Source organism: Choloepus didactylus, chromosome 7 (genome assembly GCF_015220235.1).
Source record: "Choloepus didactylus isolate mChoDid1 chromosome 7, mChoDid1.pri, whole genome shotgun sequence".
NCBI classification, from domain to species: Eukaryota; Metazoa; Chordata; class Mammalia; order Pilosa; family Megalonychidae; genus Choloepus; species Choloepus didactylus.
Genome location: NC_051313.1, coordinates 4,107,886 through 4,126,579, shown reverse-complemented (window position 1 = coordinate 4,126,579; position 18,694 = coordinate 4,107,886). Strand labels below are relative to the sequence as shown.

Sequence of the window (18,694 nt, the reverse complement as noted above, 5' to 3'; positions counted from 1 at the left end):
CTTTCCGTGGGAGCGGTGCCACCTCCGAGCCCTTCTAATGGTACCACACGGCCCCTTCTGGCCGGGTGAGAAGATGCCTATCAGGAAAGCCCATTGTTTTGATTCCCTTTGTGTTTCTTTTTCATCCTGTGATATAGTTCCGGGCTTTGTCACTGCAGCCGAGACCTGGAAAGTGACTGTTTTCTGGCTCACACCTTTTCCTGGTTTGTTTCCCTCTTGGAATGTAAATTGGTGTCCCAGTTCTCCATTCTTTCTGTGCCAGGTGAAAGGCATTTGCTCACCCACACTCTCTAGGTTTGAAGCCGATTCTCCTGAAACGTTCTCTTTCCCAAAGCGTGTGTCCTTGGCACGTATGATGAGACGGGCGTTAGAGGCTGTGCAAAAAAACGTAAGAGAGTAGAAGACGGGATGGGAGGAAAGAGAGGGTGCTGGGACACAGTGAGGTCGCTCGTAGGCCAGGGAGGTGAACGTTCTCGGAAAATATCTGTTTATTTTTTATCTTGGACATATGGTCCTCAGCATTTACATAGAACTCTATAGTCCAGAATCATTTTACAGTTTAATTTGTCTTTAAAGCAAACCTTACATGAATCAAGCACAAAACGTACATCACACCAATGAAAGTTTATCAGGGCAACACTTTACTCGCCTATTTTAAGTCTTCATTGACATCCGCTGGTGTTATGTCCTTTCTTTTTGCTGAATTTTTCAATTCAATTCATTCCTAGAAAGTTCAATTTTATACCTGTGAAGTTTGAAAAACGTTCCCTCTGGGTCGTTTGCACCATAGGCTGCATGTGCTGCAGACCAAGTCGTGTTCATTGAAAATAAAAATACTTTATATTTCTGTTGTTCATTTGAAGTTTTATTTGTGATTAAGCTTAATGTGGGACAAGATTTGTGAATCATAATGATAATGATCGCAAACCCTTGTTGAGATTTTTCTGTGTGCCAGCTGCTGTTTTAAATGCTTTTATTCACCCCATTTACTCTAGGAGGTGGGCTATTACTATAGAGGGGGGCTGCTATTAGAGAGGGGGCTATTATAGAGGGGGGCTGCTATTATAGAGGGGGGCTGCCATTATAGAGGGGGCTATTATAGAGGGGGGCTGCTCTTATAGAGGGGGGCTGTTATTATAGAGGGGGCTATTATAGAGAGGGGCTGCTATTATAGAGGGGGCTATTATAGAGGGGGGCTGCTCTTATAGAGGGGGGCTGCTATTATAGAGGGGGCTATTATAGAGGGGGGCTGCTATTATAGAGGGGGCTATTATAGAGAGGGGCTGCTCTTATAGAGGGGGGCTGCTATTATAGAGGGGGCTGTTATAGAGGGGGGCTGCTATTATAGAGGGGGCTATTATAGAGGGGGGCTGCTCTTATAGAGGGGGCTATTATAGAGGGGGGCTGCTATTATAGAGGGGGGCTGCTCTTATAGAGGGGGGCTGTTATTATAGAGGGGGCTATTATAGAGGGGGGCTGCTCTTATAGAGGGGTGCGGTCGCGGTTACTGCTTCTAGGGGGAGTGGCGGCCGGTAGCGGAGCCCTCAGCTCTCGGGGCTGCTTAAAGGGTACCGGCGGCGGGGGCTCTTTCCCGGAGGCGAGGGTGAGGCGGAGGACTTGGCCGGGTCCTCGGCGGGAGGCGTGCAAGGTGTGGAGGGCGGCGATAAGGACAAGACACTCTTCATCCAGTAGGAGTATGCGCCAAAGAGAGTTATTCAGGGGTGATTACAGGTTATATAGGCTGGTAAGAAGGGCAGGGCTGGAAAGGAGGTGAAGTAGCCTTAAATGGCAATATTGAAGGGAGAGGGGCTAGGATTGGTTCTGAGAGGACGCAGGAGCCGTTGCAGCGGGCGGGAGTTGTTCTGGCCACGGTGCATGCGCGCTGGCGGTGGCAGGAGTTGCCTTGGCACAGGGGAGTGTGCGGGTAAGATAAGGAAGTGGGGAAAGGGCGGTTGGGAGAAAGGCGGTTCCCTCCGGCAAGCCTCCCCTGCCAGTGGCATTTTGGGTGAGGAAAAGGGAGCCGCCTTGACCTCGCTCCCCAGGCTCGGGGGGGCTGCAGAGGGCACTAACGCCCGTACCTACTACCCTCCCCAGGGGGTGATATCAGGTCCCCTGGCCCAGGCCTGGTAAGTTGAGGTACAAGCTCAGTCACCCGCAATTCCCCTTTCTTTTCTAATTAGAGGAAGAGGCTTTACCGGAGAGGCCCGCTAAGGGTGAGGGAAGGGGGAGGTCAGGGAAGGGAAAAAGGGGTTGACGGTGGCTCAGCGAGGCTGGAGCTCAGTGTTGGTGTGGTGTCCGGGCGCTTGACAATGGCTTCGCTGCAGCGGGCTGGGCGAAGGTGAGGGGTTTAAAGTTCAGGGGTTTAGAGAAGCTGGAACTCGAGGCGAGAGCGATGTTCAGGTGATTGAGAAGGGCCTCGCGGTTGGCGAGTCGACCGGTGGCGTTGAGGTCGCGGAGGGTTGACTGTTATCTTGGAGTGGGGGGCGTCAGAGGTGGCGAGTCGCTGATACTGGATTTGCACGAACGAGGAAAAAATGGCATCTGTTTGTTTTCTTACAAGCTGGACAATTTTGTGGATGAGGCAGGGTCCTAAGAGGAGAGCTAGAATAATTATTAATAGGGGGCCAAGAAAAGGAAGGATGTATGGGAGAATGGGAGTGAAAAAACTGGACCAATAACTGGTGGCTTCACGATCTCTTTTACGCTTTTCCAGTCCCTCTCGGACCCTTTTCAGGCTGTCCTCGACGAGACCTGTGGAATTGGCATATACACAGCACTCTTCTCCTAGGGCGGCGCAGAGGCCTCCTTCTTTGAGGAGGAGAAGGTTAAGACCTCGGCGGTTTTGGAGCACTACCTCAGAGAGGGAATTGACAGAATTTTTTAGATGGTAAATAGCGTTTTGTAAGTGACGAATGTCTTCGTCAACAGCCACCCTGAGGTGAGTTAGGGCGGAGCCTTGACTGGCTAGTGCAGCGATTCCGGTGCCAGTGCCGGCAAGACCTAGGAGGGAGGCAATTGTGAGGGCGGTGATGGGCTCTCGCTTTTGCAGAAGGACAGGAGCTGCAGTTTTTTCCAGACGGAGGAAGAAGTCTTCTTCGCTGTGGTATAAGACCCTAGGGATAAGGACAATTAGGAGGCAAGTTTCTTTATATTCATTGATGACATTCGTGCTGAGACAGGGGGTAAGTCCTGTAGAGGAGCAGAGCCATTGGGAGGAGTTATGAGGAATGAGAAATTTTGCCGAGCTGCTGGGAGATGAGTAGCTGGCACAGGCAGTGAGGTCGGGAGAGTTACTGGAGCGAGGGCGGACGCACTTTCCCGTATAGGAGACTGAATGAAAGGTCAGGGGGACGGCAGAGGTATTCCAATTGCATTCTAAGGGGCTGTTTTCTGTGCTTTCTGAAAAGGAGAGGTTGGAGGCAACGGGCTCGTACAGGGAGGAAGAGGTGGAGAGGCAGAGCCAGCAGGAGGAGGTAAAATTGGGGTTGGAGGAGTTCACTGAGGCAAAGGCGGCTTGGATGAGGCTGAAGAGGGGAGAGGAGTAACGAGAGGGGGGCAGAAAAGGTTGGGGTGGTGGGGTTGGCGATGCGTTGTTTGCAGCTGAGGTGCGGCCTCCGGATGCGCTGCTTGTACTTGAAGTGCGGCTGGAGGGCTGTGGAAAAAGGGGGTTAATGACTTGGTTGGAACTTATGCTAGAGGGTGTTTTTAATGCAGTATTTTGGCCTGGTTGGTTTACAGCCTTCTTTTTTATTAGAATAAGTGATTCTCGGTCGGCTCCTTTCTTATAGATTCTGAAGCCCCAAGTTTGACTGAGTAACCAGGAGGGATCAGTGGGGAGCTGCACTGTAAGATTAAGATGTGTGCAGGATCCCTTACTTTCTTGGCCGAGCCAGTTAACTGTAGGGAGTTTGCACCCTGTAGGGGCCCACTTTAGGGTAAGGTAATGATCAGGAACAGGAGGCTTCCAATTAGTGGCTAATGTTTCACACCCCCAGTATGCACAGTAGTACTCGTTGGGGGAATTACAGTACGATTTTCCAGGATTTGAGGATGGGCACATGTAATATTGGGCCTGGGGATTACTTACCTTTTGAGCGCAGGTTTCTTCGACTCTGGAGACAAAGGTGGTGAAAGGCTCATTCGGCTCCTGGAAGAGCTTGGTAAATTTGTTAGGTCGACGGGCAGAGCAATTGGCAAACGCGCGTAAGGCGATGCCTCTGAGGACAGTCCAGAAGGTGGCAGGGACATTAATATAAGCAGACGCATTTAGAAACGCTCCAGTGCCCATATAGGCTTCGGGGGGATGATAGACTCCAAGGGCTGCGTCTTGTTCACTTTGCTTAGCTGCTTCTGCCTGGAAGTGAGCACGCCAGTCAACAAACTGACCGGGGTTAAGAATGGAACGGGCAAGCGAGGCCCAGTCTTGGGGGATGCAATAGTCCATGCCGAGATCCTGCAGTATTTGGGAAGCGTATGGGCTACCTAACCCGTCCTCCTTGACGGCCCTGCGAAGCTGCTTGATAGTATCTGAGTCAATGGGATACCAGTCATATGGTTTCTGTGGGGTGGGGGCAAGGTTAAGAGGAAAGCAGCGAAAAGCACGAGAGAAAGGAGGACGCGCTTGAAGAGGGCTTGGCGCGGGAGTGGGGGTAGGGGGAGCGTTGCCCCAAGGGTTGCCTTGAGGTGTAGAAGGCAGCCAGGGGTTGTTAGTCGGCAGGGTAGAAGGAGCGGCGGCAGCTGCCGGTAGTGGCTCCAAGGGGGAGCTCGCTGAAGGGGGAGGCGGGAGTGGGAGGCCCCAAGCGTCGCAAGATGGCGGCGCGGTGGGCGTGGCTAAGACACAAGATGGTGGATCAGCCCCGCCCTGTGAAAGGGCGGGGTTCAAGGCACGAGATGGCGGACTAGCTCCGCCCTGTGGAAGGGCGGGGTAAAGCGTACGCGGTTTCCGGTCCAGCTTAGGGCTGATGTCATTGCCGGAGCATTTCCTCCCCTCGATGTAAAAAGGAGGAAGTTCGCCATCTTGGCGTGGCGCAGTGTTATTTTGCTTTTTGGGAGTCACCTCGAGCGCGTTGTTAATCTGCTCGACTAAAGACTCCGTGTCTGAGTCATGATTTGAATTAATATCGCTATCTGAATCTGTTGGCTGGGTTGATAGGGCCTCCTTGGATTTAACGGGGCCTCGATTAGGGGGGAGGGAGCCTTGAAGGCAGGAGCGGATGGTTATCAAGGTGGGGAGCAAGCCGGGAGGGAAGCGCTTGCTCTCATGTTCCATGGCGTTGGTGACTTGATCAATAAGACGATCATAAGTAACAGGGTCCCAAAGATGGCAAGTGGTGAGCCATGGGTTAAAGGGCAGCAGGAGGTCCCAGTATACCTGCAGCTGCCGGACAGACACTTTACAGCGATGCGTGTCTAGGAGACCCGCTAGAGCACGAACTTGAGGTGCCTGGCACGTAGATAGACGATTACCCATAGCTGAGGGGGGAGGAGGGGGGGTTGTTTACCGAGCAGAGAGAATGAGATAAACCGTGGCCTTGAGGCCGAAGGAGACGGCGAGAGCGGAAAGCAGTGCCCTTTGGCAACGGGAGCAGTCGGGGGGGGGCGGTTGCAAAGAGGCACACGGCGCCAAATGAGGAAACAAAGATACAAAGAACCACAGCAAAGTAATGGAGGGGAAGAGGGAGAGCGTTAGGAGGAACGGGGGTTATAGAAGTGCGCATACAAGAGGACGAAGAGAGCTCTCCTTGGCGCACACTCCCACCGGACGAAGAGAGCGTGGGGGAAGGGAGGAGCGGCTTCGGAGCAGTGAACCTCCCACGGCTCCGGAAGCGGCGAAGGAGAGGCGGCCCTTACCTTGCAGGCGAGGAAACGGGAAGCTGGAGAGGCGTCCGGGCGAGCGGGCGACCTGCCGAACTGTTGTGTGGAGACGCTCCCTCACACGGGGCACCAGTTGCGGTCGCGGTTACTGCTTCTAGGGGGAGTGGCGGCCGGTAGCGGAGCCCTCAGCTCTCGGGGCTGCTTAAAGGGTACCGGCGGCGGGGGCTCTTTCCCGGAGGCGAGGGCGAGGCGGAGGACTTGGCCGGGTCCTCGGCGGGAGGCGTGCAAGGTGTGGAGGGCGGCGATAAGGACAAGACACTCTTCATCCAGTAGGAGTATGCGCCAAAGAGAGTTATTCAGGGGTGATTACAGGTTATATAGGCTGGTAAGAAGGGCAGGGCTGGAAAGGAGGTGAAGTAGCCTTAAATGGCAATATTGAAGGGAGAGGGGCTAGGATTGGTTCTGAGAGGACGCAGGAGCCGTTGCAGCGGGCGGGAGTTGTTCTGGCCACGGTGCATGCGCGCTGGCGGTGGCAGGAGTTGCCTTGGCACAGGGGAGTGTGCGGGTAAGATAAGGAAGTGGGGAAAGAGCGGTTGGGAGAAAGGCGGTTCCCTCCGGCAAGCCTCCCCTGCCAGTGGCATTTTGGGTGAGGAAAAGGGAGCCGCCTTGACCTCGCTCCCCAGGCTCGGGGGGGCTGCAGAGGGCACTAACGCCCGTACCTACTACCCTCCCCAGGGGGTGATATCAGGTCCCCTGGCCCAGGCCTGGTAAGTTGAGGTACAAGCTCAGTCACCCGCAGAGGGGGCTATTATAGAGGGGGGCTGCTCTTATAGAGAGGGGCTGCTATTACAGAGAGGGGCTGCTATCATAAGGCCCGTTTCACTCATGAAGAAACTGAGGCTCAGGACCGTGAACTTCCTCATCCCAGGTCCCAGGGCCCATGTCTGAACCCGGCTGCCAGCGCCTTTGGGAAGTGTGGCACGTCGCACTAGAGGATCCGTGGAGTGTGGTTGAAGGCACGTGGCCTGCACTTACGTGTAAGGAGAAAACTCAAAGTAGGCAAGGAAAGAAACTGCTGCTGTCTAGTCCTAACCTGGTGCCAGATGCTCTGCACAATTTTTCATCATTGTGCTATCCGTCCAATGTTGGCCTTTATATCTCTGTTTTCTAGTTGGAAATGAGCGGTTTAGAGGTTTGCTCACGACCACCGGTAAGGAGTTGCAGGTCTGGATTCAAGCACACTGCGTCTTAGGAGGATGTGAATATATGCCTGCGGATCCCTATTCTGTTTTCTAGCCTTTTCAGTCTCCAGGAAGGATGCCTAGACCTGATATCCCCTTAATAATCAGAAAAACTGGAAAAGTGGCAAGGAGGATATTGAAAAGAAACTTTATGCAAAAGTGGGAAGCCAGCATTCCTGTCAAACTTTAAATGTTTTAGTTTCAGCTACTGTGAAAAGATACATTTCCCCAAACCCAGTTTTTTCTGTGTCATCCTGGAAAATTAAAGAAGTTGGTTGCAGTTACCTCTGTCCCCCAGCAGGGTGAGGTGGGAATCGGGTGGATCTTCTCCCTCCCTGCTCAGGCCTGGCTGAAGGCTCTCCCAAATCCCGTGCATCCTGTGGTGTACGAAGGGGCAGGCTTAAAGTGTTCAAGAAAACCAACTTTTAATCCTTCTTAAGAAACTTAGTTCGATTAGATATGTATATGGAAATAATGAGCATGGAATTCTGAGAATTCCTACTCGGCCTTCTGACTAATTTAGATGTTTACCCTCAAATATCACTTTGAGCTGGTGGTGTTTTAATACACGCTATTCAATAGGTTGACAAAATAAAAACAGGCATTTACGGCTCATATCAAATCCCCTTCCTCCCCCAACTCTCCTCCAAAATAACTGACCAAACGTGTGGAGAATTTTAGCTCCTTTAAATCCTGGTAATTAAAAGCAAAAAACCCACGATCCCTTTTGGCTGCAGCGTTGAGAGTTGGTTCATGAGTGGGCTGCCCTAACTTAGGATGGTTCAGTGCCCCTCGCCGCTTGGCTGCCTGGGCAGGGAGAGATGAGATGTGACGCCGTCTTGTGCAGAGTGGGGGGTCCCTGAGATGGGCACGTTGTCCTGGAACGGATCCTGAGGCGCTCTGCCCTCAGCGGGTTGTCTTTAGGCCCTTCTGGTGCGAAACCCCCTCCCGTGACAGTGGGGAGGTGTTTGTGTGTTGCTTCTGCAGCTGCTCTTCTGAGTGTGGCTGCAGAATTAATTACCCTGAGGATGGCTGTCCGTCTCTGTGTTTCAAACCTCAGTCCCCACCGTGCTCTCGCTCCATCTTGGATTTACTCTCCTTTACTGTAAAGAAACAGGAGGTGGAGGCGCCAGCGTTTCCTCCACTGGATGCGCCCCACAGTCGGCCCGGCTCCTCAGGGGCTTGCAAGTCAGAGAGGAAGGTGGCAGGACGGGCCGGGTCCCACGTCGCTCTCCCAAGGTTCCGAGGTTCCCGGGACTTCCTGGCCCGTGTGGCATCCGGACCCGCTCATTGTTCTGGTCCTGAACCTTCTCCCCCGGGAATGTCCCCGCTGGTCCCCTGGGGTCCAGCGACCTCCGCGGTTCTCAGCCGCCTCCCGTCTGCACAGGGCCAAGGCCAGCTCCGCTCCCTCTGCCCCCCACCTTTTCTGCACCCCTTCCTCCCGAAATTGTGAAAGCACTCCAGGCAGCTATCCGCGAAAGAGCATAATGCACCACAGTCTGCAGCACAGTCCTGCAAAAGGAACTTAAAATGAGCATGTGGCTGTGCTCCAGGAAGTCTGGGTGGACCCAGGAGACCTAGCAGAAGAGCTTAGGGGGTGGAGTGAAGGTGGGGTTCATTTGGGTGGGTGGGGCCAGGGCCAGGCGAGAACTTTTACTGCATCCTTTTATAATTTAAATAGAAAGCAGGACCCAATTAAAACAAACTTTAAAGCTGTCCTTCCACCTGACATCTTGAAGGAAAGTTAGACATCACTGCTCCTCTCATGGGAAAGTGGGGATCTTTGTAATTATCCGCTCAATTAGCAAATGCAAGCCGGGAGCTTTTAGTTCATTCAACTGGATTCTATCTGTCCGACAGGAAAATGCATTTAGCCTAAGTGTCAGTGTCCTTATTCATAGGAGGAAAATAAAAATAATGGCTCAGCCTGTCTTTCAGGGATACTGAGGGTACTGATGACAAAACAAATGTAAAAATGCTTTGTAAGCAGCAAATCAATGGATGATTATGCTCAGGTTTCTAGAGGACACTATTTTCCAATAGGAAGAGCCCAGGACCCCTCCTCTTTCTTAAGGCCTGGCCACGTTTCGAACTCTCTAGGGGGAAGGAGACTCTATAAATGTCTACTTTCATGTTTCTACCATGGCAGCCTAAGGAATCTTTGGTCCATGCTGGAAGAAAATCCAACTTTAAAAAACAAGCATTTACTTAATGCCTTTTTGATTAGTCAGGACCATACACTGCTGGTGAGTAATAACAGGCTGAAGCAAAGAGGGAGTTTATTGGTTCGTGTAAAGGAAAGGGCCGGGACACACAGCCTTCAGGTGTGATTGGATCCAGGTGCTCAGAAGCTCTGATCAGGAATCTGTCTCTCCCTCTTTTGAGCCTGTGTGCCTCTGCATTGACTTTTTTTTCAGTTAGGCTCTCCCTTTTGGAGGCAGGGTGAGCCCTAGTGACTCTGGGCCGTATTCAGCTTGCTTTGCAACTCCAGGAACCAGCCCCCTTTCTTGCTGTTAGGGCTGCTTTCCTGGGCTGTACCTCGCTGTTGCCACGTGGCACGCACCTCTCTCTGGAGCAGTCGGGAAGGCTGGGGAGATGCTGGGCCTGACTGGATAGAGCACTGGAGTCCCAGAGCCCGGGGTGGGGCCGCACCCCCACGACGTGCACCAAGAGCCGGGAGGAGCTCACCGGGGGGCTGTTTATAGAAGAAGTAGGAAGGGTGCTGGACATTCCCCCGTCCCTCCCTCCCTCCCTCCGCCCCAAGGGTCCCTGATAGCCACTCTGCATTACACTGTCTTCAGCAAGATGGAGACAAGAAGATAGACAGGGCCGCCTCCTGGAGACGTGTAAACATGCAGCGGTGTCCATGTGTAGCCGCGAAGAATGTCCTAAGTGCCGTAAGTGCATAACGGTCATGCTGATGTCTCTCGAATGCTTTCTAGATTCGCTCTGAACACTTTGCACGGATTAACTCATTTAACCTACGAAAGACCCCTGAAGGAGGCGGCCACTGTTGCCCATTTGTGGCCGAGGGGGCTGGGGCTGAGGGGAGCTGACCGAAGGGTGCTGCTGGAGCACAGGGGAAGTTACTCTGGGGATCCTGAGAACCCCTTGCCGATGGCGCTGCCTGAGGACGGCCTGGACGCCGTGGGGAGCGGGGTCTGATTCTGGGAGGGAGAAGCAGGCGGTGGAGAGTGGAGCGGAGGGCAGGGGGCTGAGGGACTGTCCACACCCGATTTGGCTGAAACATCGGCCTGCGTGAGCTCACGAGGGGAGGCCAAGTGCGGGGAGAAGGAGGCTGGGAGTTGTGCCGCGTGGCCGCCTTTTGGGAAGTTGCCTTCTAGAAACGTCTGCAGGAAGGTACCTGGTGAGAGAAACAAGAAGACGGGTGCCTCTGGGGTTCCGGGGGCCTGCGGCTGTACTTCCTGCCTTCTGTGCTCGGGTGTTTGGGGGGTGGTGAACCCTGGGGGTGGCCTTTGGGGCTTGCTTCTCTGGGCAGCTGAGGGGGCCTTGGTGAGGATCTGGGGAAGGGGAGGCCGTTTCTTGACGTGTCCTGTGACTGCTCTGGAGGAGGGAGGAGCGAGCCGGCCTCGGAGAGGACTCTCAGGACCAGACAGGTGGTTTCGGGGTTTCCACCACAGCTTTGCAGTCGGACCTGGCAGTGCTGGAACCAGGAAAACATGGCATTTCCTTTGCCGTCTTCTTTAGAATTGAGATTAGAGCTCAGCTCTGTCCTCAGCCAAAAGCAAATACAAGGACTTGGTGGCTGCAGAATTCACTCTCGGGGACAGTTCTCCCCGGAGAGGGGCTGGTGGCGAAGGCCTGGCCCTGTGCTCGTGGCTCCCGGGCCCCGGACCTTGTGGCGTGTGGGCAGCCCCCTGGCGCCCGCACCCACGGCCGCCTTCTCCTGACCGCGGGCAGAGCGGAGCCCCCGCCAGGCCGGGCAGCGGGAGCAGAGCCCAGTCCCTGAGGGTTTTGCCACGAACCTCCCCTGCACCCTCCTGGGTGGGGCGGGAGGGGCTGAGAGCTCGGCCTTGTCCTTCCTCACTCGTCCCCCCTGTTGATTTATTCACAGGTGTGTTTAGGGTGCCCAGGATACGTGGGGCTCTGGGGGTGCTGCAGCCACGGGGCTGCGTGGTCCTCACTGCACTCGCTCTCTCTGGGGTGGACGGACCCACAGGCACACAAGGCAGTGGGGGCCGGAGGGGCCGGGAGGGGCGGGAGGGGCCGGGAGGGGGCGGGAGGGGGTGGGAAGGAGAGGAGGGAGTCAGGGGCCCTGCCCAGGGAGGAGCCAAAGGGCAAAGGGCTGGGAAGGGTGGCCAGACAGGATTTGGGGCGAGGTGTGGGGGGTGAGGGTGGGGCTGAGGGTGAGGGTGGGGGGTGGGGGTGAAGGTGAGGGTGGAGCTGAGGGTGGGGGTGGGGGTGAAGGTGAGGGTGGGGCTGAGGGTGGGGGTGGGGGTGAGGGTGGAGGTGGGGGTGGGGGTGGAGGTGGGGGTGGGGCTGAGGGTGGGGGTGAAGGTGAGGGTGGGGCTGAGGGTGGGGGTAGGGGTAGGGGTGGGGGTGAAGGTGAGGGTGGAGCTGAGGGTGGGGGTGGGGGTGAAGGTGAGGGTGGGGCTGAGGGTGGGGGTGAGGGTAGGGGTGGGGGTGAAGGTGAGGGTGGAGCTGAGGGTGGGGGTGAGGGTAGGGGTAGGGGTGGGGGTGAAGGTGAGGGTGGAGCTGAGGGTGGGGGTGGGGGTGAAGGTGAGGGTGGAGCTGAGGGTGGGGGTGGGGGTGAAGGTGAGGGTGGGGCTGAGGGTGGGGGTGAGGGTAGGGGTAGGGGTGGGGGTGAAGGTGAGGGTGGAGCTGAGGGTGGGGGTGGGGGTGAGGGTGAGGGTAGGGGTGGAGGTGGGGGTGGGGCTGAGGGTGGGGGTGAGGGTGAGGGTGGAGCTGAGGGTGGAGGTGGGGGTGAGGGTGGGCGTGGGCAGTCTGTGCTGCAGCCTGGGGGAGCCCTGAGGTCTCGTGGCCGCAGGTGCGGGCCATCCCCCAGGGAACACCTGTGCGGCGCTCACAGAGGCTCCCGCTGTCCTCCGCCACCCCATGGGTTTGGGGAATATGCAGAGGGGCCCAGGGTTGCCCTTCCCTATAAGAGTCCGGGGCCCAGGCTGGCAGCCACCTCCCTGGAATGTTGCGGAGACGCTCCTGCCCGGGGTGGTCTGAGAGGAGGCCCTGTGGCAGCCACCTGCCTTCCAAGAGGGACAGGCAGGGACCAAGCAGGCGGCCGAGGCGCCTTCCGGGGGAGCGTGGTGGCCTGGTCGGCGTCCCTGGTGGGCAGTGTCCGCTCCGAAGCTCCAGAGCTTTCCAGAAAGGAGGCAGCAGGAATGGTGAGCTGAGAGTAAGAATTGAAGCAACAGAGAAGGCAGAACAAAGCTGAAGCATCCTCTGGGACCTGTCTTGGAAAGGCAGACGCAAAAACTGGGTATGTTTTAGGAAAGAATGAAAGTTCTGAACGTGTCCAAGGCAGAGAAGACGGTTACTAGTCGGACAGCGTGTGAGCATATGCTGCGTCTTCCCAGCGGTGCGGAGACCCATCCCTGGTCACAGACTCGGCCAGGGGCCCGGAGTTCAGGGGATGCCCGTGGTCGCCCTGGCCAGGGGCAAGCTGGACTCGGAGCTCGGACACCTGACCACACCCTGTGCTTTAGGCAGCTCGTGAGACACAGCTCCTGAGAAAAAGTTCCGATTCCCTGCCAGAGCTGGGGAGAGGTCAGGGGTCAGCCCCATGGCTGCTGTCCTTGCAGGGGTCACCTCCATCCTCAAGGCAGGGTAGGCAGGGGAGAGCCACGAGTTCCCACTGCCCCAAGTGCCCACTACCCCGAGTGCCCACCACCCTGAGTGTCCACCGCCCCCGAGTACCCACTGCCCTCGAGTGTCCACCGCCCCCAAGTACACACTGCCCCGAGTGCTCACCACCCCCGGGTGTCCACCGCCCCCGAGTGCCCGCTGCCTCAAGTGCCCACCGCCTCCAAGTGTCCACTGCCCCCGAGTGCCCACTGCCCCACGGCTGCCAGGGGCCGCCTTCCTGCACAGCCCCCAGGCAAGAAAGGGAAAGCCAGGGCTGCAGGGCCCCGAGCCACTTGTCCAGTCTCCACTGTGGGCTGGGGTCGCCCTGGGGGTCAGCCACGCTTCGCTCCTGTTTGACCAAGGCCTGAGCAACGTGGAGCCATGTTTCACCAACAGCCCTATTTCACATAAAAGAACTCCCATCAGAGAACAGCTCCCAGCTCCCCACACAGCCCAGTAACTCTGCCCATCGAAACCACTCACACGTAAAGGAGCCCTTGTCCCTTGCTTCTGGAAGGGAGGGTGGTGAGTAAATCTCGGAGGGTTCTGCATTCGGCTCCATGTACCCCAGTCAGGTGCTCACTGTCACTCTTCTGACTACTCATTCATTCCTTCATTTTCTTCTTTGTTCATATTCTGATTCTCTCCCCAAAATATCGGACTTCCATCAAAGAGCATATACACTTTAAATAAAACAAATTAATCCAGATCCCTGAGACGGAGCAGAGATTCCAACCTTGAATTGTCTTGTGATAAATTGGTGTTCAATAGCAGGTTTTAATCCGCCCTCTCTAGCAACCAGGATATAAAGGGAAAGCAGTATTCGTAGTTAGAAGAAGGAGGAAACTCTGAGGGGCAAAGTGCTGGGCTCACGCCGTCAGTGCCCGTGCTGAGGGCTGCACCTGCAGCCGCCCCGCACCTGACACCCCACCCCCAAGGTGTCCTCACTGCGGGCACCTGGTGACCAGAAGTTCTCCGTGTTATCACGTGCTCACTTTGCATGTGCCAGGCGTGGCTCGGGCCACGGAGGCCTAGTGTGGGTCTCAAGATTGTGTTGTCCAGGGTGGCTCCGGGATTTGCAGACAGTGGGGCTTGCAGGAGCGGGGCTCAGGGAAACCCCACCCCGCCCCTTTCCTTCCAGCCCTTTGCTGCTGTGACAAGGTGCTTTTTTTGACAGCACATCTGGACAGATTGGAGCTCTGCATCATGTGCTTTGGGGTGCCGATGCAATGGGTTCATGGATGTCGTGCCTCCTGTCCCCAAGAGTGGGCATGGGGCTGGTGGCTGCAGAGGCATCTGGGGTTCGGGAACGCATTTTACAAACAGGGAAGGTGGACAGTGCTACCGAGGTGCCACCTGATGTCCTCAGCTCCCTCGTCAAGTTGCTCCAGGACTTTGGATTCCTTCCACAGGAAGAAAAGACCAGTGTTGGGGCTCACCCCCCTTTACCTGCCTGTGGGAGCTGTCCACTCTTAACCCGTCGCCATCCTTCTAAGACCTGGGGTTTGTCAGGAGGTACACCAGAACTCTCTGGAATTTGTGCTTGTGTATGGCAGGGAGGGGTTATGGAAATCTGTTGTGCTGGGCTTTTGGAACAGAAGGTGTAAGAGAGAAAATGCCAGAAGGGCAGCCCGTCCTCTCTGGGATTCAGATGAGTTCCCCGAATATTTACTGATGGTCTTTCTTATGTCAGCATGTGGATCCCGTACACGTGCACATCCACAGAATTCCAGGCTTTAGATGAATCGTTACCAAATCAGGAGTGTTTCACAGCGAGAGCAGGCCTTTGAGCTCTGTCGTTGATGGGCGTCAAGTCTGGGTTCGCGGCCAGGGTCATCCTCCGAGAGTCCAGGCATGGTGGCCGGGCTCAGGGCACGGTGTCCACTCAGCTCCCGCAAGAAAAGCTGGGGCTCGAGTCCTCCGTTGGCCAGAATGAACATGCTCCGTTCTACTTGGAATGTTTTTCATAATTATTCTGAGTGATGACTTGATTCTTACTTGTGCTTATTCTTTTTAAAAGTGTTAGAAAGGAAGATATCCACAAGACAAAGTAGAGAGGAGCTGATAAGAAGGGGAGTTCTTAAGGAATTGCCTGATGAAGGTGAGGACATTAATCATACGCTTAAAATCGTTTGATCCTTCGTTCTTTGCTCTTTCTCTCATTTCCTTTGAAATTTAAGCTGACGGGATGGGGGGTGGAGAGAGCTGTGGGGATCTCCCTCCAGGAATCTTGCTTCCGTCTCTCTGCTTTTGTGGACTGCAGAGAACTGAGGGGTCCTAGAAGGGAACTCATGGCCCTTCCGGCGAGCTCTTCTAAAGCCAGAGCTCCTGACACGATGCCACCGCTGCATGGCTCCTCCTCTTCTCCGCTCTTGACTTCAGTGTTTCTGTCCCCGTTTCTCAGCTGTTTGAGTAAATGCAGAGGCTTAGCTTGTTCATGTCATACCTGTTTCGTAGGGCAGCTAATAAGAGGAAAAAGAGGAACACGATGGCGAACTTGCCTCGCAATTGCGCGCCATGACACCCTCCGTTGTAAGAGCGATACGGCGTGAACAAGCCAACCAAATTAATTTGCTTTGTGCGTTTCCTCAAGCGGTTTTCCCAATATTATGCTCTTTTCTCTTTTCTGAATCTAGTTGCTCCTCACCTTTTCGCTAATAATTTTTATTGCCCAGTATTTTTTTTTCCTACCTCTAAAATCTTCTAGCCATTTTCCTCTATCATCCCAAGGAGAATCTTGTTCAAAAAGACAAGGATTAGATAGAAATGGAGGTTGACCTTCAAAAGAAGACACCAACATTGGTTATTCCTCCAAATAAACAAAATCAAATGATTTTCATCCCTTCCACTGCCATTAAAATTAAAGGTCATTTTGGTTGCAGCATTGTTGATTGATCTATGGCCATTTCCCCTGACATTTACTGGGGTAAATAAAGTATGATTACTGTACTTTCATGGGTAAAATAAAGAGCTATTGATTTGGGATTGAAATAATCGTATTTTTCTTTTCCTGATGTATCTTCCTTGCAAATAACTTAACCTTTTAGACATTATCTTTGTAAATCAAAATGACATGGCTTTTACCAACATCCAAATAACACTAGACTGGAGCTAGGACATGTTTTATTTGGTTTATCCTGCTTCAAAGAAAACCTGAGTTAATAATACCATTTTCAAAGAATCCCAAGTGAATGCCATTTTTTTTGAGCCCTCATAATTTTAGGTGTTTCATTGCAATTCTGACCTGTCAGACTTCTCTCACTATCCCCTGTGAATGAACTTTGTCTACCCTAATTCCCTATTAACTTGAAGCTGTTTATTTCCTGTCTGAGACTTTTGAAAATGAGAAAAATTTATATCCCTAACTCTGTTTTACTTGAAGGTGGGCTTGGAGTATCAAAACCCACCCCCCATCCAATCTCTCTGGAGGCAGTGGAGAAATTACCCATCCCGGAAAGCTGTATCTGAGCCATCAGCTTTACAGAATGGGCCAGGGCACCTGCTGGGTGTCCTTTATACAGAAATTTTTTAAAGAAAGAAAAAAATGGAAAAAAACTATGATTTAAACTGTTAGTAGATTTAAAGATAGAGATTAAAGAGACCTTTGGTTCTAATTAAAATTTGTAGGTAGAAAGGAGTTTCCTTTTTCTAAAAACAAGTAGCAATGGTCAATTTAAAGAATTGATGGGTTTTTATTTTGCCTATTCTGTTCAACAATTTGCATGACAGACTACAATTTCTTGGGTCAACAGATACTTATTCCCCAGAAATCTGATTCTGTTTGACCTCTATCTTTAAGTTTTGCAGCTGAATATTAAAATTATTGTCACAATGAAAGAACAAAACCGTTTTTAACCTAAACGTAGTGCAGTGGGTTTACTGTTTGGGAAGTCAGAAAGCACTGAGTTTTCTTTCTGCCTGTGCATGGTCTCCATGGGGAACTGTGGAAGGACCAAATGTTTGAAAGTTGTCTGCCCTCGTTTCACCCCAGGGCTGGAGAAAGTAGCTTCCCGCCGTCTTTCCAAAAGCACGTCTCTGGAGAACTACGGTCTCTTTCCAGCTGTAGCCAGAGGCGGGCAGCGGCTCTTCTCGGCGCAGCCTCCTCTCTCCCCGTGGCGCGCCCTCCTTCCCGGCCGGGGCTTCCGGCCCTGCCCTTGCTCTGGACAGCGCGTGTGGAGGATGCCCTCCATTCACAGCCGGAGATGTGTGCATCCTCCAGCCTCACCCCATCCTGCCCCAGGGCCTCTCCCCCAGCTACTGCTACCATTCCTTTTAGATTCTCCCTCACACAGAGACCTACCTTCAGTCTAAAAGCTCGGCCATGGCCTTCTGTCCCAGGAAGACCACGCTCAGGCCAAGGCTCGTCCTTGTCCCTGTCTTCCCTTCCGTCTTCCCTCTTAGCCGTCAGGACTGACTGTCCCCTCCTCACTCTTTCTCCCATGGTGGACATTTTAACCTTCTAATGGGTCACTCACCTTTTGGTCCTACGTGATTTTCTCCTCAGATCGGTTCCTCCGTTAACTCTATCCTAAATACACCTGTTTTCCAGAAAGAGGTAAAGCCCTTCAGCCACTCTTATGCTCCCTTTTCTAACCGGTGCTTCCATGTGCTCACACCTCTTTTCTGAGTTTTCTGCTGCCTGTGCATGCAAAGCCTCCTCCCAGCCGTGGCCTGGGCTTCGCCTCCTAACCTGCCGCCGGCCCATCCTTGCCTCCTGCCTTTCTCTGCTCTGCATGTGTTTTACTAACGCGCATCAACCAGATCAAGGATTCACCTTCTTTTCATTCAGAGACAACTTGATGACACAAAACCCTAGGCCCTTTTCAGTACACACACCAAAGAATTGTAACAACTTCAGTTCTCCTGTTTTATTCTTGCATTTCTCCTTTTTTCCGTATTTATCACAAGCATGTCTCCGTTTTCTACAGGTGTTTTTGTACATACACACCAGCTTTATTTCACGCACCAAAGCGAGTACCTTTCCACGTTGCTATCTGTTCCTCTCTATCACATGCTAATCCATTTTCTCCTTCTGCCAGGTCTGTCGGATTTTCTCTCTAGCTTTTTTGCTGTAAAATTTAAAAATCAGTTGTTTAACCTACTAAAGAATTTTGGCATATTAATGTTTAAAATAAAAATGAGTTGTAATTTAACATGGCTTCAACATACTTTTATTTACCAACTAAAGTCAAAGAAAACAAATTTATATTTGGGTAACCTAAAAACTGACATTTTTATATAAAGAAAATGATTCCCTATTTTGATTGGAATTTTCCATTCTTATACATCAGTTTTTATTTTTCTGAGCCAAATAACTGGACATTATTTTGTGCTCATCTGTCCCCCCCACTTCGTTTCACAGCCAATTGCTTACGATGCAATAATAGAAACTGTGTCCATTTTGGTTCCTATTTGATTTGACATATGATCTTTAAGAAATTGTTGCCTTAATTTCATTAAAATAGTTAAGATTTATTTCAAATAGCATTGCTCCAGCTATTGTCTGTTTCAGTTTTCTATAGGAATCAGATTATCGTCTTTGGAAGTGATGTGCAATAGCTAGTTCTTTTGGGGCATGACCTCATCCCATGAAATGTATTTTGCTTATTGAAAGGCCACGACTGCTTTTGTTGAAAAGACCAATGGATTTCATTGTTAAGCCAAAGCAATTCAATCATATTTAATGAAAATTTGGGAGATGGTCTCTGTTTATAATGATGGCCAAAATAAGACTAATCAGAAATTGCATTAAAACAGCTGTGACCATGCATTTCTTCAAGTTTGCTGAGTCAGAGCTTCAATTCATTAATGTTTCTTTG

At 52.8% G+C, this 18,694-nt stretch overlaps 1 protein-coding gene across 5 annotated transcripts in view; it reads left to right on the top strand.

Moving 5' to 3' along the window:
* Positions 1-18,694, top strand: part of PHACTR2 (phosphatase and actin regulator 2) — a 193,091-nt gene that overhangs the window by 120,727 nt on the left and 53,670 nt on the right. For 4 of the 5 annotated variants that reach the window (XM_037844364.1, XM_037844363.1, XM_037844362.1 and 1 more), the window contains exon 3: positions 14,896-14,976. The exons of the other annotated variant lie outside the window; for it this stretch is intronic. In XM_037844364.1, the coding sequence (XP_037700292.1) occupies positions 14,896-14,976 (81 nt within the window). The remainder of the gene's footprint in view (positions 1-14,895; positions 14,977-18,694) is intronic. 5 annotated transcript variants of the gene reach the window in all.